The sequence below is a fragment of the Sciurus vulgaris genome, assembly GCF_902686455.1.
Source record: "Sciurus vulgaris genome assembly, chromosome: 10".
Classification (NCBI taxonomy): domain Eukaryota; kingdom Metazoa; phylum Chordata; class Mammalia; order Rodentia; family Sciuridae; genus Sciurus; species Sciurus vulgaris.
In genome coordinates this window covers 90,356,331-90,382,142 of record NC_136470.1, presented here as the reverse complement: position 1 = coordinate 90,382,142, position 25,812 = coordinate 90,356,331, and the positions used below count along the sequence as shown (strand labels likewise).

Below are 25,812 nucleotides of genomic sequence, written 5' to 3'. Positions count from 1 at the left end.
TTTTTTTTCTTGTCTTTTTCCTTCATATCACTAATGGACTTGGTATTCTATTGAATTAATGTTTGTTTTATAAGTTTATCATTTTCATTCAAATGTTTAGCTCTGTAAGGGCAGAGACTTTTATATACTCGCTTATTTCAGGTGACCTGAATGAGACTATACACCTGTAGGGGCTTTAGTAAGTATTTGCTGAATAAATGAATTAAGTAAGCTATTGAATATTTTTTAAAGCAATGTAAAATATTGTTAATTTGTCTTGCCCTTATTTCCCAGTATACATTGGCCAAATATGAACTGCATTTAATTGGATTTGATACCATTAAGTGAGTTGAAAAACATTATGGTGGATGCCTATCCATAAAATAAGCATTTAGTATAATTACAATAATAATTGACATCCTGTCTCTTTCTAAAATGGGTTAAGTAAAAATGCATAAAATCTAAAGTAGGAAGCAGGAAAATTATACTTCAAACCTGAGTTAGTATGGTTATTGCTGTTAAGTACTAAATTTAAATGAGAATTTCTTGACAACTAAGGCAAAGGGTAAATATAAAAGGTTATATAGTTTTCCAAGAGAAAATTTAATCTATAAGGCTTTTCTCCCTTTCTCAAAACAAAATTTCAGAACTTGGATTTTTCTCTTTTGCAACAGTGATTCCTGAGTTTTACTCATTTAATAAACACAGAAAGTACTTCCTTCCATGTATTATTCAGTTTTATGTCTGTCACTATATATCAACAGTATAAATTTTAGGAAAATTGTAGAAGTGAAAGTTGCCATGTTCCAACCTTCCTGGTATTCTTTTCTTCTCCCTTTTTAGTTTGCTTTTGCATTTTTCACTTTTACCAAAATAGGAAAGACTATCACCAGTTGTTTGTTTTTATCCTTTCCCATCTGTATTTACATGTGATGTCTTCTCTCCAGTTGTGTAACACAAGATATAGTGCTCTGGTAAATAAGATGGTCTTTACCTTCTAGGAGCTTTAACTCCATGAAGTAGGAAGGTAAGACCAAATACAAAAATAACTGCATAGAGTGGTAATAAGATTCACTAGACATGGCTGTTCAGAAAAGGGATGAAACACTTCATCTGGATGATCAAGGAGGATTCTGTGGGGGAAATGTTATTTAGATGATAAATAACATCTAAAAGTTATTTAGATGGATAAAATGACAAATGAAGAATATAAAGTAGAAACAAACTCAGAGACCTAATGGAAGAAGAGGCAAGCCTATTTTGGGGAATTAATTACAAGACCACCTAATGTTTGAGCCTCTCTAGGAAAATACTAAGAGATAATACTAGAAATGAGCATAGATGCTAAATTAAGGAAGCTGCAAGATTCTTTGCTCTAAGGATTGAGAGTCACTAAGGGGTTTTGAGTAAGATAGTAAATTAAAACAATGTTGTAAGAAGATTAATCTGGCAATAATATGTACAAGGAATTAGAATTTTAAAACTTGCATTAAAAAGATACTGCTTTTATTGTTATTGCTTTGCTTTTACTCTCATCCAACTATAAAAGCGAGTATACTTTTTTACAGTTTCAGAAAAGATGTTTTGACTCTCAGATAAATTTTTCTCAAATTGACATATCTTAGATTAACTGGGGCCAATGTAATTTAGCTATCTTGAGAACACTTCCTAAAAAGATTTTCCCCTGAAAAACAAATAGACCTTCAAAAACAATCCTTAATATTTTGCCTTATATTTTCTAGCATTTTAGTATTTTAAAAGTAATACGTATACATTTTTAACAGAAACAATCCAAAATAGCATAAAGTAAAATTCTTTACATTCCTCACTTCCAGTCAACTAATTCTCCTCCCCTGAGAGAGCATTCTCCTCGTGGTATCTATCTGAAGTGTTCAAATAGGCAAGCATATTTTTCCACAAATGATAGTGTAAAACAGTCTACAGTATTCTGTACCTTACTTTTTTATTACTGTTATCTCTTAAGTATCATTTCATTATCTGTACTTATACTCTTACCTTGAGTCCTTGATAAAATAGCATAGAAAGTCTTTTTTACTTGAAAAAAAAAATTGCCACTCCTTAACATCAAAAGATTCTTGGTGAAATAGGTATGTTTGTTTCCCTTTCTAGTGATGATCTATATAATCTACCATATTTTTTATAGTACTACAGATTGAACATCCTTTATCTGAAATGCTTGGGACTAGAATTACTTTGGATTTCAGAATTTTTTCAGATTTTTGGGATATATGTATATAATAAGATACCCTGGGGATGGGAACCAAATCTAAACACAAAATGTATTTATGTTGTATATACACTTCATACTCTTGGCCTGAAGATAAACTTTATGCAGTATTTTAGATAATTTTGTGCATAAAATAATGTTTTACACCTGAAGGCAGGTTGGAATTTGCCACTTGGGGCATCATGTCATTGCTCAAAAAGTTCTGAATTTTGGAGCATTTTGAACCTCCAATTTTCAAGTTATGGATGCTCAACCTGTTATTATAATTAATTCTTTTGGTCTCTTGTTTAAGAAGTGAAGAGAGTCAACCTCAGTTTCAAAATCTTCTTTTTCTTCTGTTTATAGTCTATAATAATGCTATGTGAATTTATGTTTCGTGATTAAAATAAAACATTTGTACATGAAAGTGATAGAATTTAGTGATTGAATAGTGTTAGGAAAACAGGAGTCAAGAATAACTTGGCAGCACATGCCAAATATTTGTCAAGATATTTATTTGTCAAGATAGAAAACATGGAAAATATAACATATTTGGGGGAAAATATCCTAAATTTAGTTTTTAATATATTTAAGACATTTATGAATTATCAAAATGGAGATACTAATACAGTTAGATATTCAAGTTTGAAATCCAGAAAAAAGATATACGTTGGAGATATAAATTTCAGAATTATCATATATTTTATACTATTTGAATACTCAGAAATAGTGAGAATGAAGTGTGAGAAAAGGGTCCACAGTGGTGACATGGAAGCAATCTCTAATAAGGAAATGGAGAAGTAGCTAGAGAGGTCCTATGGAAACCAGGAACTATGTGTATCATGAAAACCAAAAGAAGAGTATTACTTATAAGAACAAATGTCAAATACATAGTGAATGAAATGTCTTAAGGAAGTTTTTATGTGTTTTCTTTTCTAACTTGATCAAAATGGTTTAAAATTATACTGAAAAGGGTATCTTTTTATTCTTTGGATATTTACAGGGATATGAAGATTGGTTACGACATAACTCAGATAATGAAGTAAATGGAGCTCCTGTTTATGTTGTTCGAAGTGGTGGCCTTGTGAAAACTAGATCAAAAAACATTCGGGTATGCATCTAGTAAATAATAGAAAATAGTATTTTGATATCACAGCATGAATTCCTATCTTGATTATACTTTAGTTAAAGCCTGTTTTCCTACACAAAATAACATGATAGGGTAGAACTCAGTGGTAGAGTGCATGCCTAGCACGTTGAAGGCCCTGGATTTCATTCCTTGCACAACAAAAAAATAAAATGAAATTAAGTACTCTGAGAAGCCACTTATTTAGAATCGAATAAAAATAAGTCCTTACCTTTGAAAATCTGTTTATTCACTTTCCCCCAAAATTTTCCATAGGTGGGTGATATTGTTCGAATAGCCAAAGATGAAATTTTCCCTGCAGATTTGGTGCTTCTGTCCTCAGATCGACTTGATGGTTCATGTCATGTTACAACTGCTAGTTTGGATGGAGAAACTAATTTGAAGGTTTGTTCATATAAATGAGTGCTGTTCTTGGTGAACAAAATAGCTTTGGTTTATACTGGTATTTTCTTTTGATTAAGGTAGTAAAGTTTGACCCGATGAAGGAGAAAATTTTCAAGTTACTGAAACTTTTTAAAAAGCATAGAGGTTTTAAAAAGAATAAATGTTATTATGTATCTATTTAAGAGTAGCCCAACATGGTTTAGTCAGTTCAAGTTGAAAATAGAAAGTGTTTTTAGGAAAAATACAGTCTGTTAATATTTGTGATGATTTTTTACCTAAGGGACAACTTTAAATTTCCTCAGTTTTCAGACTACAGCCATGGGTGAAAATTCACATTTTCCTCCTATTAAGTTGCTTATAATAAACTTTGAACAGTAGTGACTTTACACACAGACCTCACTTCCTTATATATAAATGACCTCCATAGACAAGTAATCTCAGCAATCCCTTTACTTATTTTACATTCTTTTTTCCCTTCTGTTTTCTTATCTAGCTAAGTGATTTCAAGTATAGTAGGTTTCACCGTAAAAGAGACTGGAAGTAGCCAATGTCTAAAGTCACATTTGAATACTGTTTAATCCCCTTTTTTCCCCAGACACATGTGGCAGTTCCAGAAACAGCAGTATTACAAACAGTTGCCAATTTGGACAGCCTTGTAGCTGTAATAGAATGCCAGCAACCAGAAGCGGATTTGTACAGGTATGATGTTCAGTGTACTCATTTTAAGTCCTGTTAGTAGACTTTATTCTTATTTTTTATAACCATAGGCATAAAAATGAAATCTTTATCTAATTGATGATATTATTTGTAGAGAGGATAAAGGAAGGGTAAAATTGAGGGCAGCAGTGGTGGAAGGGGATAAAAACAGAATTTGCCAGAATTCTAAGCAAAAGGTATGAATTTAAAGGCAGTACTTTATTCACATGCCTTTCATTATCTTCTACTGTGTTATCAACCAGCATGCTCTAAGAATCCATAGAGCTGCAGAAGTGGTATTATTGCTTTCAAGCCCTCATAGATTTTGACCTTTAATAAATATACTGACAGATTATAAAAGCATTGTAATCGGACTAATTTTTGTTGCCATAAGCAAAGTAAAAGTTTATGAGTTTTTTTTGTTGTTTCATATTTTACTAGTTTTATTATTATAGTTTTAAAATATTTGCTAATTTTATAGATGATAGTTTTAAACTATTTTTTTTATTAGAAAGGTCAAACAGTTTTCAGTGCTTGCTTTTGTTTTTTTTCCCTTTTAAACTGTAATTCTTTCCAAGTGCCTGTTTATTAATTGGGGTTACATCATTCCTTTTAAAGAACTTTTAATAGCTTATTGAAAGCAACTATCATGTGATAGTAAGTGAGCTGTGCTAAACTACTGAAAGAAGTGAAAACTAGAGGAACTTTCTATTTAGGAACAGCCTGTAGCATGTACCTATTTCACAGCCTTCTTTTTTTCTTTTCTTGACTGCTAAAGCAATTATTTTCTTTCTGCCCCTTTATGTTTTGGTCTCTGACACAGCTCTTCTACATCTAAGATTTTTTCCTAACAAAATAATAAAGTTCTGCTCCTAGGGATTTATCTTAATGAAAATATGAAAGGATATTTATACAAGATTATTTAGTCAGGGCTATATTGTTTAGGCTGTTCATAAGTTGAGGGCAAAAAAACCTAAACTTCATAGTAGTGGTTTAAATACAGTATGCAGTAACCCCAAAATGCTATACTGTGTGTGGCTATTAAAAATAATGATGTAGATATGTTTTTGATAGGGCATGTTAAGTTGGGAGAAAAATGTTACTATAAGTATTTATGTTGTGATCCTGTTTTTGTTTTTAAGATACAAACATACATGCATACATGCATATATGTATAAAAAAGCATGGAAAACATACTCCAAAATATTAAGTGTTTGTATTTGATTGAGATTACCAGCCTTGTGATTTTTTTAATGTTATCTGAACTGCTTTATAAAATATTCATGTTATTTGAGTGTATATGTAACTTTTATATTTGAAAAGGGGATGATAAAGTGTTACAATTTTGAAGAACATCAAAATGTGGATTTGAAACAAGGGATAAAGAAGGTACAAGATGGGTTGATCCAGTATGGAACTGACCTAAACACATAACTTAGAAGTGCCTAGGAGCAAGGATAACAGAGCAGATCAAAAGAAAAGAAACAGATCCTTTGTTATAATTTAACTAAGGGAAACAAAAGTACTAATCACAAATCATCTCTGTAAGATGTCCAGAGAAACACTAGCTGAATTATTTTCTTTGAATCTAAATTCAAAGTCTAGGAGCCGGGACTACATAAAATTACACTATACATGGAGAAAATGAAAACAGTACTTCTCATTGACATGAACTGAAGGAAGTAGAAATAAGAGACTGGAAAGAAACAATGAAGCCAAAGTCTCCAAGGGATAAACGATCTGTGACCTGGAAACAGAATAATAGGGGTCATTTGGAAGGGAGTACTTTCTTTGCCTAAAGATTAACTTGAAACTCTGTCTAGAATTTGCTTCTCACTATAGTAGAAAGTAACTGTTTTCTTGAATTGACTCCTTGCTCTGGTGCTGTTTTGGGATAGAAGTTGGGATTGAAAGACCCAACTAAAAGTCCATTATACCACTTACTCTTGACTTCAAGCAGTGGGCACTTTAAATATAACTGTGAGGCTAAAGAAGTTCAGAAGTTCACTGATAATGCTTTTTGCTTACTACTCTATCCTTCCCACTTAATTTATACATTAAGTAGTTGCTCAGTGAATATCTGTTGAATGAAGGAATAAATAAACAAATGTATAATTTGTACAGTGACATATAGTTACAGGAGTCTTTAGTAAATTGTAATGAAATATATAAACATTTGTTATTGGCTAAATAATGTATGTATTTTGTGTAACAATTATAAATTCTCATGATCAAAGGAATAATAATAATAACAACATATAGCATTTATATATTGAAAACATTTTTTCATTTATTACCTGGAGTAGAGATGGCAAGAATATTAAGTTTTTTAAAGCCAAAGGACTATTTTTATAATTTCTAGCATGAATACTGGACCATTCATATATGAAAAAGGTTGGTTTTTGTTTTACACATGCAAATAGCTCTAAAACTAAGGTGTTTCACCCATTGATTATATAAGTAATATATTTTTGTAACATAGTGCATTCTTTCATAGATTCCTGGGACGAATGATAATAACTCAACAAATGGAAGAAATTGTAAGGTAAGAATAAATTCACAATATCTAATTACTCTTAAGTGGAAACTGTTTGGGGGAGGAACTGAAAGGTAAAGAGAGATTAGGTAAATAAGCAGTGCATCATGGAAAAGGTTAATATAAAAACATTTAGCACTTCATATGCTAGTAATTTATGACAGCAACTTATGAAGGTAAAATATCTCATGAAATGTTATCAAGTAATGTAGTAAGATTTGTATATTTGTATTTCTTTCTCTAATAATATTAGGTAGTAATTTAAAAGGAAAAAGCTTCTGTGTTCAGATCCTTATGTATTTAAAGCCATAAACACAAAGTCAAGAACATGAGGGCTTGGAGGCATAGCAAAGTGGTAGATCATGTGCTTACCATGCATGAGGCCCCGGGTTCAATCCCCAACACCAAAACAGTGAAGAACGTGAAAACTTTGTATGCATTATTTAGCAAGTATAAATGCAAGGTTCTTGACTTCAGAATCATTCATTTCAAACTGGAGTGTTTAGGGGCTAGTCCAGAAACATTCACTTACTCCTCTGATTGGTTTTTTTCCTTGGTTGGTTGTTTTGGTTTGTTTTTCTTCAAAATTCAGGTTAATTTTCAGCATCTAAAAGAAAGACTTTGGGTCAGTTCAAAGACTGGGTAGTAGAAATAAATTACTTTGTTATTCATGACCTTAAAACTTAATTTATAGTCAATGTTGGAATCAGCCCTGGAATTTCTAATCAAATTTGACATACCACATCTTTTTGGGGACGCATGTTCATTTTATACTGGCTGCATGAAATAAAGTCACTATCTAAATGAGTTGAGCTTTTTTTTTAATGAAATCCTTAAGATAAGCCCTCGAAAATATATGCATCAGCACTGATTCACATTTTTAATAAATGTTAATACAGAAGTACATTCAGTGAACTTTAACAAGATCTTTATATGTTTAGGATCTCTGCTGAATAACTGACCAGATTTTATTTTTATTTCTGTTGTGAAATAATGAAAAATATGTGGATACATCATCTGAAAGAGCATTAAGATATTGTGGCTAGTAAAGGAACAGCAATTATGTGACTTCAGCTCCTAGTGACCAAAAAATGAATCACTTTTCTTATTGCAGCAACTGAAGTGAACTGCCTTTTAATCTGAAGTTGTTATTTTGGCCCAATTTTGTGTACCAGTGTGAACTCAAACTATTTCTTTCCATTGTTAAAACCAATATTGAGTGCAAAAGAATCGTTTTATAACTTCTGAATAGTTAGTTACAACATAGAGTGCACTCCAAATACAACTATCTAATAAAACCATACTTGTTAAACATGTTCCAGACACCTGACCCTCCTTGGTTCTGTTGCATTCTTATAGTGTTTGGGTTTGCAGATACTTTCATAAGTGGTTCAGATTTCTGTTCGATTTAGAAAAACATATATGTATGTTTCAGAAAAGCATAAGGAATAATAGAACACACTGAAAGTTTTTTTTTTTAACTTGTCCATAACAGACTCTTCATTTTGCTATCACTACAATTTCCTTTCTAGTTATACCTTGTCGTTTTATATCTCCTTTATGGAGAGAAATTCAAACAGCAAGAAGACCTGTGCTCCAAGAAGTATTGAATGCAAGTAGTCAAGTTGTAATGTGCCTCTTGCCTACAAAAAACACTAACATACTTTCTGCACTATATTTTATAATCCAGCATAATTTTAATTGTGCAAACTCATGCATTTATACAAAAATCATACTATAGTTGTTTATATTGCATTTTAATTCCATATTTTCCCTCCTAAAGCTATCTATTAATTTTGCTCAAGTTTTTAAAATTTTATCTTCTTCTAAAATTTCTTAAATCACTGCTTAATCTTTAATTTTTTTACATTTTGTTTAAAATTTTTGAAACCATTGACTTTGTGAATTTATTTACATGCATAATTTAATTTTTCAGCCACTAACTTTAAAGTGACTGAAATGCTAAAGCAGGTGTTTGTTGTTTTAATAACTAACATCATGGTTGGAATAGGTAGCAGAGTAGCTGGGATTTTGATTTTATATGAAAGCAGACTTGTAGCTATAGCTTAACTACCTCCTATTGAAGATGTCCTTTAATTGAATTGAATTTTTAATATATTCAATGCTTTTTGTTTTTCTTTTTTCTTAGACCCTTAGGACCCGAGAGTCTTTTGCTTCGTGGAGCCAGATTAAAAAATACAAAAGAAATTTTTGGTCTGTACATATTTTAAAATTTTTTAATTATTATTTTGTATTGATACTTTAAAGTATTTTTTAAGAGCACAGCACATATGGTCTTTTGGTTAAATAATTCAGTTCTTAATTTAATATTATATATTATAATTTTCTTACAAAGATTAAATTAATGTTGTATTTGTTATTGTTAATCTTTGAGTGTTTTGTTGTTTTTTGAATAAGGGACTAAAAACTTGCTCTTAAACTGTCTACTTTTACTTGTAAAACGGCACTAAGAAAATAATTCTGATATTTCTATTAATGTGGATGAGAGCTAATATAATCTAGCATCTTGGTATAATAAATTACCTCTATAATTCCTTTATTATTATTTGTAGATTAGATTAATAACTACTGTTTCATTCATACATGTGTTCATTTATTCAACAAATTATTGTTGACCTCTGTCTATATACCACATACTATTGGAACATATGCTGTTATATCAAAATAATTAATAAATAGTGCTCTTGCCTTGTAAAATGAATTTAGTACACTCTGAACCCACCCTACACCAACTGTGAAGTTGGTAATAATCTTAGCTGTCAGCTAGCTCCTTCCATGTCAGGAATAGCTTATAGGATCCCAGCCCATTGTTGCCCACAGTTTATCAGGTCTTCTTCCTCATTCTCTTTCCTGTTACCTATACTGTGTCTTATCTCTCAATATTAGGCTCTCTAATATTTTTTTTTTTTTTTAAGAAAATAACAAGGATTGGCAAGGATGTGGAAAAAGTAGAACCCTTCATCATTGCTGATGGGAGTGTAAAATATGACAGCTGCTGTGTAAAACAGTTTGGCAGTTCTTCAATAAGTTAAACATAATATCACCATATGACTCAGCAGTCTCACTCTAGGTATATACCCAAGAGAACAGAAAATGGGTGTTCAAACAAAAACTTGCACAGGAATGTTCATAGCAGCACTATTCATAATAACCAAAGGTTGGGAACAGCCAAATGTTCAACAGAAAATGAATGGATAAATAAAATGTGGTATATCTGAATAATAGAATAGTATGTAGCCATAAAAAGGAATGAACTAATGCCATGAACATGGATGAACCTTGAATAGTGTGTTAAGTGAAAGAAGTGAGACATAAAAGGTCACATAATATATGATTTCATTTATTGAAATACCTAGAATGGGTAAATTCATAGACACAAAGTAGATAAGTAGTTCCCAGGGGTTGGGGAGAATAAGGAACTAACTGTTTAATGGGTACAGAGTTTTCCTTGAGAGTGACGAAAGTATTCTTTGGTTAGTAAGGATGGTTCTACAAAATTATGAATGTACTAAGTGCCACTGAAAATGGCAAATTGTATGTTATATGTATTTTACCACAGTTTTTAAAAATCCATTGTAATGTTCTGATGGCAGAAACCAAAGTAAATCTCCAGGGCTTTTAGAGCTCAAGTAAGTATATTTTAGCCTATCTTTCCAGTAGTGCTTCCTTCATGCCTGTTTTACCTTAAAGCAGTGGTCCCAGTTTTGTATACTCTTAAAATATATTTTTGAATGCTTTTAAGTAGTCTGTTTTCTGTTGTTTGCCTCAACATCACCATTTCCTGTTGTTTCATTCTGGCTATTTTCACACATCCCAGTGCCCTTTCTCATTTGATTTATGACCCCCGCCTTTAAGGAATCATTCTAATAATAAAAATTCCAAGACAAATCTTAAAGAGTGCATGATTAGTCCTGTATTGCTTCTCAGATCTTAGTGAATGTTCATTCCTAACACTAAATACTATCTGTTGATTCTAGACATTTTGTTAATTTTTCATACAGACCTCCCAGTTCTATGAGGTATTTTTCCCCCAATTAAAGATGGAGAAATTGAGACTCAGAGAGATTACTTATACAGAGATGTGGAACTAGTATTCAAACCAAGGTCTAACTGCAAAGTTTTTATAAGATTGATTTTACCAGATTTCATTCATTTCCAGTTTTAGTCCTGATATTACTGTCTTCTCACTCCTCTAAGAGTGAGAATATATAAGCATACATTTTTTAAATAACATTTTCATTGCATTTACATAATTTACTATGATGGATATCCATATTATGTCTCCAGTGCTTATGGAATGATGTCTAGTCTGCAGATTCTGGCACCAGGGCTTTCACACATAACCCCAGTACATAGTTTCAACCTAACAAAGTGATTTTCTGTTTCTGTTTTTGTTAATTAGCCCTGTTAGCTCTGTCTATAAGGCACATATATATTTTTCATCCTTTTTCTCTGTCATTCCAACATGAACAATATCTCTCTCATTCAGGTATCTATTACAACTCAGGAACAGGACTCCAATGGCCTCCTCTTTCAGTAGGCTGAATGAGTAGGGTTTCTACAAAATTGAACTTGAAAAGACTTTAAAAACTTAAAAGACTTAAAGAAAAGCCAAAGTATAAGACCTGTCAGACAATCCTTTTTTAAAGATGGTTTCATGTTAATGAGTACATTTGTTTCCTGTGAAACATCTCAGAGAATTATTTTGAAAAGAAGTTTCATTTTGTTTTGTAGGTGTTGCTGTATACACTGGAATGGAAACTAAGATGGCATTAAATTACAAGAGCAAGTCACAGAAACGATCTGCAGTAGAAAAGTAAGAAACACTGTTTTCACTTATACATAATTCTAAATATATTATATATGTGTGTGTCAATAAAATGGTGCCCTTGGAAGACAGGGACAGTGTCTTATATTTTTGTATACAGATAGCATTTTGCATGATATCATACTAAAGTATGACTTTAAAAATAGTGTGTTGGGTAAACTGTAGAATCACTTGATCAGACTAACCTTCCTATGATCATAATTTTTAAAAGGAAAAAAAATTTTTTAAATAATCAGCTATTAGAAAGCACTGGAAAGTGCCAAAAGTAGGCAGAAACCAGCAAGGAACCTACTCCTGAAAGATGTCAGCAGTGAGGGAAGAGATTTGAGTGCAGCTTTTTGTCTGAGGGCACTCCCAATTTCTGTGCTGCTTAGGACATCACAAAGTCTAAGTATGGAATGTGGATTCAGCTCAGTGGCATAGCATTTGCCTAATGTGCATAAGACCCTGGGTTCAATCCCTAGTACTGAAAAAGAAAAAAAGAAGAAGGAGAAAGAAGGGGAGGAGGAAGGTCTAGAGAAGAAGAGGAAAGAAGAAAGTCTGAACTTAAGTGGATTAAAGTATCAGAGGACAAGTTCAAAGGTGGAAGAACAGCTAGAAAATTAGGGACAAATATGTAAGGAGAGAGCTAGAGAACTCCAAAACCTACCCATGAATGTCTTTCAAATCCTTGCCGACTACTAGAACTATATGTGCAAGGTAAACCTAGTGGGCTTGGCAAAAAAAAAACAAACAAAACAGTAGTAGGAAGCTGAAAGAACTGAACAGAGAATTTTACTTCTTGCTGTGGAGACAGAATTAAGGGGTTAAGCCAACCAGGTTAACTGCCTACTAACATAAAAATTAGCACTCTCCTGAGAAATATGAAACAAAAATGAAATATGAAAGACAGCCTATTATTTGTAAAGTCCTGAATGCAGTAAAAAATAAGCAAACATAAAACACTTGCCTAGCATACCCAGCACCCTGCCTTTGTTATCTAGCACTACCAAAAAGAAAAACCTGCATTGAAAAAAAAAATGTAACTCATACTTAATAGGAAAAAGGATTCAGTGGAAATTGTCTCCAAAATAATCTAACTCTTACAATTAGCCAATAAGAATTTTGAAGCAAGGATCTAAAAGAAAATATGAATGAATAAATAGGAAAACTCAAGAGTTTTTGTTCAAGAGACTGCGGCAATGGAACAGTTCAGTATCTTGATAGTAGTGGTTAATCTATATATGGCATTAAATAGAACTATTCACACACATATAAATGAGTACCAGGTTTTATAAATGGTGAGAATGAATCTACAGTCTAATTTACTATACTGTAACAATGTCATTTTCCTGGTTTTGATATTGTACTACAACTATATAAGATGTCATCATTGGAAAAATCAGGGCTAAGAGTACATGAGACTACTGTTTTTAACAACTTCCTATGAGCCTATAATTATTTTAAAACAAAAAAATTTTAAAGGGCAGGTGCGACCAGGCATGATAGCACATGCCTGTAATCCTAGCTACTTGGGAGCTTCAAGTAGGAGGGTCTGAAGTTCAGGCCAGTCTGAGCAACTTAGAAAGACTATCTCAAAATAAATTAAAGTTGGTGGGAAGTGGTGAGAATGAGGAGGTCAGTGGTGGAGCATTTGCCTAGCATGTGCTAGGCTCTGGGTTCAGTTCCCAAAATTAAAAAAGAAAAGCAGTTAATGAAATGATAAAAGAACCCCACAAAAAATAAAAATTAAATGGGTAATTGGAAAGAAGATAAAGTACAGATGAAATGAGAATGGTAAAATATCAATAGCTATTGACATTTTAAGCAAGCAGGAGAGTGATGAGGGAAGTGCAAGCAGAGACAAAGTGGAGCATGACTAGGTTAATGAAAAGAAGTCAGAATTTGGAGTCAGGCTGATGTAAATTTGAACTTCAGATCCACTGTTTATTAGTTAAATGGCTTTGGGCCAGTTGTTTTATTCCCTTAAACCAAATGTATATTTTTAACAATATGAGTAATATAAAAGGTAAAATGTCAAACACTATGCCTAACACATAATACCCAAACAAAAAACAGTTCCTTTCTCATGCCCCTTCCTCTCCACATATTCTTACTATAGTATAGAGTTGATGTTGGAGGACAGTGGAATAGCAATTACTTCCATAGTTAAGATAAGGTAAATTATGATGGTCTATGGAGAAAAATTAGAATTCAGGCATTTTTCTATCCTTAAGAGTTTTTCCAAAACCTGAGACCTACATTTGCCCTTGGTACTTGTTGGATGCATGGAGGTTCATTATATCATTGTTTTATTTCGTATATATTTAGATTGTTTAATAAGAAGCCATTTCTTTTATTATATGAAAAATGTATGTTTTTAAACTCAAAGTCATACATATGACATTAAACTTGAATAGTAAAAGGGAAAAGAGGTCTAACTTTGATGATTTGGAGAAATTACAAAAATTATTTTTGGACTTTGGTCTTCAGCAGTAAAAATGATGGATTAATCTCTTCTTCACAAGGTTTTTATAAAAATTAGATAAGGGAAACGCTGAGTGGTGTAGGCCCTGTGGCTGACCTCCTGGGGCCGGGGCTCTTCCGAGCCCCCTGCCATGGCGTCAGAGGGGCAGCCGAAGTCTGAAGGCGAGGGCAGCATCAAGTTGTCAGCAGATGTCAAGCTGTTTGTCCCCAAATTTGGTGGGCTCCATGTGTCATGGTTGGAGTCCTCAGCAACATGTGTCTTCCCTAGTTGTGCAGCAACTTACTATCCATTTGTACAGGAACCATCAGTGACTGAACAGAAAATATATACTGAAGAAAAAGCCTTTGGAGGGCTGGGGAGATAGCTCAGCTGGTAGAGTGCTTGCCTTGTAAGCACAAGGCCCTGAGTTCGATCCCCAGTACCGCAAAAAAAAAGAAAAAAGAAAAAGCCTTTGGACCTTCAGCATTTCCACCTCAGTATTTATCTTCAGAGATAACTCTCCATCCATACGCCTATTCTCCTTACACCCTTGAGTCTGCACAAAACATTTGCTCAGTGCCTGCCTTGCAGTATGATTATAGCCAAGCCAGCTGTTATCAAGGTTTCAGACAGTAAAGCCCCAAAATGAGCACAGGGGCCCCATCCCACAAGAAACAAAAACTCTGCTTAAGAAAAAAACCTATATGGCATTTGCAGGCAAATGGATGAAATTGGAGAATATCATGCTAAGTGAGATAAGCCAATCTCAAAAAACTAAAGGACGAATGATCTCGCTGATAAGCGGATGAGGAAATATAATGGGGGGTAGGAGGGGTTAGCTTTAGGGTTAGGGTTAGGTTTAGGGTTAGGGATAAGGAGGGTGGTAAGACTGGAGGAAGGAAGGACTGTATAGAGGGAAGAGAGGGGTGGGAGGGGTGGGGGGAAAGGAAAAAAATAACAATAAATCAAACAACATTGCCCTATGTAAATTTGATTTTTAATTTAAAAAAAAATAAATTTCTAACTAGTTAGTTGAAAAAATGTGGAAAATATATAAAATATGAGTTAACAGGTAGGTTTTGTATCTGGATAGCCAGGTTATATGTAAATTATTTTTTGTTCTTTTCTGTTATTTTACAAATTATGTAAAATAAATATGTATAGTCAAATGCCAAAAAAAAAAAAAAAAAAAAAAGTTAAAATAAATTCAATTAGAACCAGTCAGCATGGACAAGAGCATGACCTAGAGTTGTCATGGCAGTGGGTACTTAAAATCTGATGTCATCTTGCTATCAGTCAAAAGTCAAGAGGTGGACCTGGGAAGGACTCTCTGGAAACTTCCCTGGGATCCTCAATTAAACTGGAGGGCAGGAGGGCCATATTGTTCCTCTCCTCTCTGAGAGGACCCACTCTCTCTTTTTTGAGAATGTCCCCTTTTCCTTGTCCTATTCCTTCAATAAGCTCATTCCTATTACTCTGAAAAAAAAAAAAGAAAAGAAAAAAACCTATGATGCGCAAAAGTTTTAACAGTAAAAGGGCTGATGGTACAATATCATCTGAAATTAAGTCAGCAAAATGTTCCCATCATTTGTCCTTTTATGCTCTTAATGGTTTGAAATCACATGGTTATCATAAACAGATAAGAAATCCACAATCATTGCAAAAGGTGTGTCTACTTCCAAACTTGAATTTGAATTTAGCAGAACTGAACTGCAGGGTTCACAGAATAATAATATGTCAGAGATCCAAAAACAACCCAGGTGGGACCTTTCCACTCTACGTCGACCAGTATCTCTCTCCTAGGAGAAGTGGGAAAACCAGTCACAGCAGTGTCAGAGGGTGAAATAGTGGTGAAAAATAATAATCCAAGTGAATATGTAACTGATAATGCTGCTACCAGTTCCCCTTCATGTACAACAGAGTTCTCTTGGACACCAATAGGTTATATTGTTGGCAGATGTTACCTTCAGAACTGTCAGCAGCTCCTAAAAATGTTACTTCTGTGAGAAACCTAAAGACGTTTGCTTCATCAGCAGATCCTAAAAGTGTTAATTTGTCATGTTCTGAAATTTTATCTTTGGATCCTTCCTACAACAAAGAGAAACACATTTATCCCACTGAAAAGTCCAAAACATCACAAGGTGGTGATCTTGAACAAAATGAAGCCTCCAGAAAGAGGAGGCTTTTTTTTTTCTTTCTTATTTGAAAGAAAAGTCTAAATCAAAATATGAAATCCTGACAGTTCAAGAGCTACCAGGGATTGAAGATGTGGAGGAGTTTCCCAATCTGGCAGTTGCATCTGAAAGAAGAGACAGAGTAGAGTCACCGAAATTTCAATCTAAACAGCAGCCACAGAATAATTTTTTACATAGTGGAAAGAAAAGCCAGATTCCAATACAGCTGGATTTGGGAAGCATGCTGGCAGCTCTTGAGAAGAACCAGCATGCCTAGCATGCCAAGCAGTCCTCCAGACCAGTTGTGTTCTCAGTTGGAACTGTGCCTGTCCTCTCCAAAGATGGCTCCTCAGGGGAGAGGGGCCACTGCCTCAGTCAGGTGAAGACTCCTCACAGCCCCTCAGACTCCAGCAGCCCCTGATGAAGAAAGGGAAGTAGAGGGAGGTCCCCAAGGCCATGAAGCCCACCTCATTGAAGATTATTTTGAAAGAATGGCAGGAGAGAAAGTAGCAGCAACTTCAAGAAAATTCTATTAACCCAGCTGTTGCTGGTGATGACACATCAGATGTAGAGAGCAATGCTGATGACCAGGCCCCCAATTAGGCTAGCCCCACAGGTCCAGAGGAAATGGAAGAATCAGTCTCCTCCAGTCCTGCGCCCGAGGGCAAGTCAGAAGAGCCCCTTGACACAGAACTCCAGAGGGACATGGATGCCTGCCTGCCTGTCTCCAACTTTGCCAGTTTCCCCAAGATCCACAGCCGGGGATTCAAGGATTACTGCAGCCAGATGCTACAGTAATAGCATCTGGTAAAGAAGTAAAGAAGTAGACGCTACTTCTTTACTTCACAGACCTACTAAAGGAACTGGTCTGCTTCCGAGACAGCATGTACCAGAAGGATCCAGTCAAGGCTAAGACCAAATGCCAGCTTGTGCTGGGGCTGAGGGAGGTTCTCAAACACCTGAAGCTCAGGAAATTGAAATGCATCATTATTTCTCCCAGCTGTGAGAAGATACAGTCGAAAGGTGGGCTGGATGACACTCTGCACACCATTATTGATTACGGCTGTGAGCAGAACATCCTCTTTGTGTCTGCTCTCAACTGCAAGGTTCTAGGGTGCAGTGTGAACAACGTAGTTCCTGTCAGTGTGGTGGGGATCTTTAGCTATGACAGGACCCAGGACCAGTTCCATAAGATGGTCAAGCTGAGAAGGTGGCCCGGCAGGCCTATAAGACGATGCTAGAGAACATGTGGCAGGGGCTGGCTGGAGAGCCCAGGCCTCAGACCCTCCCAGCTCACTCTCACAGGGCCCCTCCGTCCCCATTGTAGGAGAAGAACCGCACTACATTGAAATCTGGAGAAAACATCTGGAAGCATACAATCAACATGCCTTGGAATTAGAAGAATCTCTGGAGTCTTCAACCTCTCAGATGATGAATTTGAATTCATAAGAAGAGAGTTCTTCCTTGTGTGTTTCTGTGTTTGGGGCAGGGAGGGAGGAGGCTTGAAAGGACTTTGCGGCTTTTTCTTCTCAGTTTTCACTGACGCAATGTATTGTGTATGACAGTTGAATCTGGAAATTAACTGGCATGAAGGTGCATGTGAACGAGTGGTCATAGGGCCCTTGCAGCAGTGAATTCTGTCAAATGTACGCTCAGGTGTACTGGCGGAAACCTTTTCTAAAAGCCTGGTAATGCAGCTCTGCCTTTCTAAGCATACTGTGGATCTGGATATACTGGAAAATGGAATACTTGAGTACTTTGGCTCAAAGGAAACTGCACTGCAGCATAACTGGGCCAAGTGGGGCCTGCAGCAAGCAACTGTTGGGCTCTGCCTACAAGGGGCCATGGTGAGGTGACTGGAGAGAGGTGCTGACCCCCTCATAGGGTCATTGACATAGGAGCAAGAGGGCACTGGGGAGGGACCCATTCTCAGGGGACATAGCTCTTCAACTTAATGATATAGAGAATTTGCTAAAATGAGCCTCAGAAGGAAAATTGGTTTTCTAACCTGAGACTTTTTGACATGGATTATTCCTTTTAGTCTTTGTTTTCCAAAGAAGCAATGTATGTTGAAGTTCCTAGTTTTAGTTTATCAAGCCACAAATCTTTCTTAAGTGAACGTATTCTGAATGTGGTTTCTGTCACAGAGGCCAGGGAGCAGAGCTTACATTCATATTTTCCCTGTAAGTAAGAGGGCTTATTGATTTTGAATAAAGAGTGATTATTTAATCTTATAAAAAAATTAGGTAAAATAGTGGATGTGACAAGTTTTGTAAAATTTTAATGCATATAGTATAAAAAAGAACATAAAATGTTCCTTTTGCTTAGTTCATTTGTAATTAGATGGGCCCTGAAAATACTTTAAAATTCTTCAAACAATTCTTTGTAGCAAAAATAAGTGGCCAAAGCTGTTATTTACTGTAACAGCTGTATGAATTGGTTCTTTTATTGTCAGCAAATAGATTGTTTTGAATGGTTGTTGCTCAAAAGTAGACTATGTCCTCTAAAATAGCTGTAGTAATACTGTATTATTTTATTATCTTATTTAATACAAGTGTTAATTACTAAGCAAATGAATATAGTAATGTTGATGTTATTGTATTCTTTTTCTTGCTTCAGATCAATGAACACATTTTTGATAATTTATCTAATAATCCTTATCTCTGAAGCCATCATCAGTACCATCTTGAAGTATACATGGCAAGCTGAAGAAAAATGGGATGAACCTTGGTATAACCAAAAAACAGAACATCAAAGAAATAGTAGTAAGGTATTTTATGGTGCTCTGATATTATAAAAGAAACTAATTTTTTGGCACAGTTAATGCTTTAATAGTGATTTCTGGTAGGAGGGAACACTGTGATCACATAACCATTACTACTAACAAAATGACATTGCAAGTGAAGAGCAGCTGGCTTTCCACAGCTTAGGGCGTAAGCAGTTGCATTCCTTGTGGCATGACTTGAGTAGTTAAAAGATCACAAAAATTTAAATCTGACTCTATTTGTATCTACTTCAATATTACAAATTCTGTTTTCTATTCCATTTACTATATCTTGTAAATGAATTAAAGAGCAAGTTGATTTATTTTCTGTCCTGTCTATATAATTCAGGTTTCTCTGTCAGTCTTGATGGTATGAAGTAACTCACAAATTATATCATATGAAGGTTTCAGTTGATTAAATGTGGACTATCAAGAGAATTTAACCTACAATTTTGGTTAATAATTATCCTCCAAATTTTACTTTAGATTGAAATATACACACTGGAAGACATATTTGGATATCAGGAGATCACAAAGCAGATAAAATACAGGATGATATTTTCAATATCATTTACAGTTAGATATTTTACGTTTCACAGAATTCAGGTAGAAATGTGGTTCTGCTATGCCATGGATTGTCTATCCCTGTAGAATCTGTGCTTCACAGAGTTTTGATTTCTAACGATTCTAACCTAGCAATTACATAATAGTTTTTGGAAGTTACTCTCAATTTTAGTCATCCATGGTTTTGAAGAGAGTAGAGTGGGTAAGTGCACTCCAGAGGGTAAAATTGTAATTTTTCCAAAGGTAGTTTCAGTTATACCAGGTGACTTTACCTTCTGAAAAGTAGCAAGTTATTTGAATTTGTTCTTTTCTCCCTTTATTCTGATCAAGAGTCTAAATAAAGAGAAGAAATGAAATGTTAAAAAGACAATTTAATAAATGAATTTTAATTCATGATACTGTTCTGCTTTGGAATATAGTTGATGATCTGTTTAGGCATGAAGCCTTTTGATAATTTTCCTCAGTAACACTGAAGAAATTCTTATGTGTTTTCTCTTATCAAATAATCATTTCTTTTTTCCTAGATTCTGAGGTTTATTTCTGATTTCCTTGCTTTTTTGGTACTCTACAATTTCATCATTCCAATTTCATTATATGTAACAGTTGAAATGCAAAAATTTCTTGGATCATTTTTTATTGGCTGGGATCTTGATCTCTATCATGAAGAATCAGATCAGAAAGCTCAAGTCAATACTTCTGATCTTAATGAAGAGCTTGGACAGGTGACTATAACCTTAATGTTTTATTTTTTAAATATATTTTATTTTTAAAACAATACATGTACAAAGACTAATATAACAGTAAATATTACAGTTTATACCAAAAACAGCCCTGCTCTACACCTAATTCTTATTCCCATTTTTAATTTTTAAGTTGCTGCTTCCATTATTAATCATTTCTACATACTCTTTCTTAATTTTAACATGCTAGAAATTATCCATTATGGAATATGAAGACATACTCTATCACCTCACATCCCACATGAGAAAGGAAAAGGGTTCCTGTTGGAGGAATGGGCTGGCTGTGAAATAATAGCTAAGAAATTGATTTAACAGGAATAAGGACAGGAGACAGAATTATCTTTAGAATAGGGACTGACCCATTAAGCCATCCAGAAGGGTCTGGCTCTAACAAATGAAGGAGCCCACGATTAGTTTATTTACAGATCAAAAGGGGGCCCCTAGGAGCTTCTTCTGTGAAAAACAGGATAAGGGGTGGAGTTAAGCAAGCCATTTGGCTCTCGTGGGTCACTCTCACAACCATGACTTCATTCACACTTCAACGGTGAACCAACGCAGGGTAACCACATGCTTCAGGCAGTCTCAAACAATTTTCTGTAATTGTGAGTTCCTGAAGCCAGATTTTCCATAATAGTCCAATGAAGTTTGGTTCTTTTTTACAGGTCATAGGTGGCTCCCCAAAATATTCTAATACTACTACTTTCCCACACATACTATGACACATAACCCCCCTTGCCTCCCAAAGCCCCTCAGAATTGTTATTTCACAATTCAGAATTTATTATTTATTAATTGATATCATTTGAATATTCTTCATTAATTCCTGATTCTTTGTTTCCTGTAATGCTGTAATTATATTTTATTTCTATATATTTTGTTTTCCCTAGAATTAGAGTGGCTTTGTTCTTTCATTCAGTTTCCATATACCACGAACAAGTTCTTAACAAATACCTGCAGCTTCCCACTGTATGTTCAAACTTAGGAATTTTTTTTCTCTCCCTCTCTCTTCCTTTGTCTCTCTCCCTCTCCCACCCGCCACCCTTTTATTTTTTTCCTTCCAGATGAGGTCTTCCTTTGCTGCCAGGAATGATTCAGATTCCTATGCTCAAGTAGTCCTCTTTCCTCAGCCTCCTGAGTACCTGGGACTACAGGCATACTCTGCTACACTCACCTTTATCATTATTATTATTTTACATAGAATTCCTATGTCTTAGGTGTTATGTTTATATTTACTGTTCCTAAAAATATGAAGTTTAAGTAGTGTCTCACTTATATTTATTTCTTGGTCAAAATAATATTTCCCAACTTGAACTTTACTTTTTTTGTTGTTGTTCTGTTTTAGATACACATGACTGTAGTATTTTGAAATATACATATGTGGAGTATAATTTAGGTGAACACTACTTTTATTTCTGGAATCTTGGCTGAACTTGTTTATTTGTTCTAATAGATATTTCAATGGATTCTTTAGGATTGTTTATATGCAAGGTCACTTCATGAACAAATGGAGAACTTTTTCACCTATTTGTCCAATCAGGATAACTTTTCTTTTCCTTTCTCTCTCCCGACCCTCTCTCTTTTGACTAATTGCCATAACTACAATCTTCAGTAGTGTTAACAAAAGTGGCCAGAGCAGACATCTATGTCTTACTTCTCTGTTGTTAGGAGAAAAGCATTACACATTTTCTAGCTATGGGGATTTTATCAATACTTTTTATCAAGTTGAGGAAGTTCTTTTTTTGTCCTTAGTTTGTTGGGTGTTTTTATCATGAAGAGTATTGGATTTTGTCAAATCCCTTTTCTGCATCTATTAAGATGGTCATTTCATTAATAGAATACAAATACTATTTTATTAATATAGTAGATTACATTCTTTTTTTTTTTAATGTTGAATCAGTCTTTCATTCCTGGAATAAATCTCATACAATCATGGTATATAATCCTTTATATGTTTCTGAATCTGGTATATGTGTGTATGTGTGTGTTTATTGGTCTATGGTACCTCCCTCCCTTTTTATTTTTAAATTTTTAAAATTTTTATATTTTGCAGTATTAGGAATTGAACCCAAGCCCTTGAGCATGTAGGCAAGTACTCCATCACCGAGCAACATTCCTAGCTCTTACCTCCCTTTTAAAATTTTTTTTGTATACAATAAATATATACAATTTTTATTTGTTAATGAAAAGTTATAAAATGAAAATGAAAAAAATAATTCCAGTAAGTTTACCTCCCTTTTTAAATGATATCTTTGTCAAGTCATCATTGCAAAAATCAAGTCCTCACTGTAATTCTGGTTGTAACAAGACTTGACTATTGCATCCTTCTTTTTGTGGACCTACCTTCTTTTAGGGTTAATTTTCTGGAATTAGTCTCTAAGAGTATTAAAATAATTTGTCTTAACTACCTTTTAAAATATATTCTTTTCTTTTAAACATTTAATTTTTTTTCACTGTATCTGTTTCCTGACCTCGTTTCAGTTTTCCCTATTTTGGATAACTTTTCACCTTTAACCTCTTGCACTGTTGTCAATTTGGGTTCCTACTCCCAGCTCCATCCCATTTCTCCGGATCCAGATATCCTTTTACTTTCTAGATTATAAAACATCTTTTCTACCCTTACTTCAGTGATGATTCTTTTTTTAAAATTTATTTTTGTTGTAAACAAATGGGGTACATCTTGTTTCTCCGTACATGAAGTAGAGGCATACCATTTGTGTAATCATACATTTACATAGGGTAATGGTTTTGATTCATTTTGTTATTTTTCCTTCCCCCCCCCACCCCTCCCACCCCTCTTTTCCTTCTATGCAGTCCCTCCTTCCTCCATTCTTGCCTCCCTTCTATCCCCCATTATGTATCATCATCCATGATAATTCTTGAGTTCTATTATTTAAAAAACAGTTTAATGAGACAGAAATGAATTTCTTATATTCTGAGTCAGTTCTTCGGAGGAATATGTATCTAAAGATGCTACAAACTTCAAAGTTTATGTAGATTTAAAATAGTTTGTGTTCCTTGTTTACTTTCCTTGGCATCTATATTATATGTGCATGGACTTGTACTTGACCTCTCAACATTGGTATACTGATGTTAATAGGTCAAATAGAGACAGAAAGACAAAGTTTTTGTTATCCAACATTGGACCTTGAACACCCAGTTGATTTTGTTTTCTTTCTTTCTAGGTGGAATATGTGTTTACAGATAAAACTGGAACACTGACAGAAAACGAGATGCAGTTTCGGGAATGTTCAATTAATGGCATGAAATATCAAGAAATCAGTGGTAGACTGGTACCTGAAGGACCAACACCTGACTCTTCAGAAGGAAACTTATCTTACCTGAATAGTTTATCCCATCTTAACAACTTGTCCCATCTTACAACCAGTTCTTCTTTTAGAACCAGTCCTGAAAATGAAACTGAACTAGTAAGCAATTTCTAAATTAATAAATAAGTGTTTCTCTGGGAGTGATGGCACTTGCCTATAATCCCAGCAACTCGAGAGGCTAAGGAAGGAGGACCCCAGTTTGAGTTGAAGCTAGCCCAAGCAGCTTAGTAAGATCCTGTCTCAATTAAAAAAATAAAAATGACTGATGATATAGCTCAGTGGTAAATGTCCCTGGGTTAAATCCCCAGTACAAAAAATAAATAAGGATTGCATATGCATGAATTCTCTTCAGTAGTTGATGGATTATAGGGGAAAAGTGTATATCCTTGGAGCAAGAAATATATATTTGAAATGTATATGTTTGATTCAGTACTATAAAATATAATCCTCAGAATTTTTAGTTTCAGCCCAATTTAACTTGTCACTTCCAGTGTGTTAGTCTGAGCTCTCCTGATACTCAAATGAAACCGTTTTTAAAAGCTGTTACTGCCCTGAAGTAAAGGAAACTGTACTAAGAAATAGAGCTTAAATTTATTTAATACTTTTTGGGCCTCACTTTGTCCACAAAAAGGTATTCTTCTTTACTTGCAATTTGGTTATACCCCTTCTAAAAAGATGGACATATGTTGAATGCTTTTTAAGCCAAAGTGATATTTCATAGCATTTTGGGTCATTGAACTCTTTTTTGTTTTTGCTGTTAGGTATCTATCTGTAGTTTCCTTAAAGGTATTCAGGAACGCTGCTTTCATGACAAATTATTATGTTTCTGCAGATTAAAGAACACGATCTCTTCTTTAAGGCAGTCAGTCTTTGCCACACTGTTCAGATCAGCAATGTTCATGTCGATGGCATTGGTGATGGTCCCTGGCAGTCCAATCTGGCACCCTCCCAGTTGGAATATTATGCATCTTCACCAGATGAAAAGGCTCTAGTGGAAGCTGCTGCGAGGTAATGGAGTCAAATTTCCTAACCCTTAAAAATACTCTTTAAGTTAATGTTAGAATATTAGAAAATCATCATTTAAAACTTTCGAACCTAAGTTCATCATTTTAATCTGGTTACCATGAAAACTGTGTAATAAAAGTTGTAAGAAATACTTTATGTTTGTACATCATGTACAACCACAGAAATGAAAAGCTGTACCTTATTTGTATACAGTGAATCAAATTGCAGTCTGTAAAAATAAAAAAGGGTAATTATGCAAATAAAATAGAAAAATGTGGAAAAAAATACTTACGTTTATATTGTTCTGGACCTTCTCTGATCCTTCAGGTTCTTAAAAGTAAGATCTATTCAACAGAAAAAAAAATTTTTTTTTTTTGGTACCAAGGATTGAACTGGGAGCCACTCAACCACTGAGCCACATCCCCAGCCCTGTTTTGCATTTTATTTAGAAACAAGGTCTCACTGAGTTGCTTAGATCCTTACCTTTGCTGAGGCTGACTTTGAACTTGTGATGCTCCTGCCTCAGCTTCCCGAGCCACTGGGATTACAGGCATGTGCCCGGCCCAAAGGAAATATTTTAAAGTACATTTTAAACTTTGATTTTAAATATTTTCACTCAAACTAAGTTATAATAACCTTTTTAAATATGAAATATCATCCCTTAATTCTTACATTTCTTTGTTATTTTAATCCCTAGAATTGGTATCGTGTTTATTGGCAATTCTGAAGAAACTATGGAAGTTAAAATACTTGGAAAACTGGAACGGTAATTTTTTTCATTTGTTGTGGTCTTTTTTTATATAAAGTATATAATATAGAACAGGGATCAGTAACTATAGCCCATGAGCCAAATCTGACTTCCAGCCTATTTTTATATAGCCTATAAATAACATTATATTTATAAAGCATTGTTTTAAGAAAAAGAAAGGATATGCAGCAAAGACTGTTTATGGCCCACAAAGCCATAAAATATTTA

General features: G+C 34.3%; 1 protein-coding gene across 5 annotated transcripts in view; it reads left to right on the top strand.

The window, feature by feature from the left end:
* The window catches only part of ATP11B (ATPase phospholipid transporting 11B (putative)), a 117,489-nt gene that overhangs the window by 25,227 nt on the left and 66,450 nt on the right, over nt 1-25,812 (top strand). For all 5 annotated transcript variants that reach the window (XM_079100866.1, XM_079100862.1, XM_079100863.1 and 2 more), the window contains 11 exons: nt 3,210-3,317; nt 3,609-3,737; nt 4,333-4,436; nt 6,931-6,978; nt 9,119-9,183; nt 11,725-11,806; nt 19,058-19,208; nt 20,291-20,488; nt 23,688-23,930; nt 24,664-24,839; nt 25,534-25,602. In XM_079100866.1, the coding sequence (XP_078956992.1) occupies nt 3,210-3,317; nt 3,609-3,737; nt 4,333-4,436; nt 6,931-6,978; nt 9,119-9,183; nt 11,725-11,806; nt 19,058-19,208; nt 20,291-20,488; nt 23,688-23,930; nt 24,664-24,839; nt 25,534-25,602 (1,373 nt within the window). The remainder of the gene's footprint in view (nt 1-3,209; nt 3,318-3,608; nt 3,738-4,332; nt 4,437-6,930; nt 6,979-9,118; nt 9,184-11,724; nt 11,807-19,057; nt 19,209-20,290; nt 20,489-23,687; nt 23,931-24,663; nt 24,840-25,533; nt 25,603-25,812) is intronic.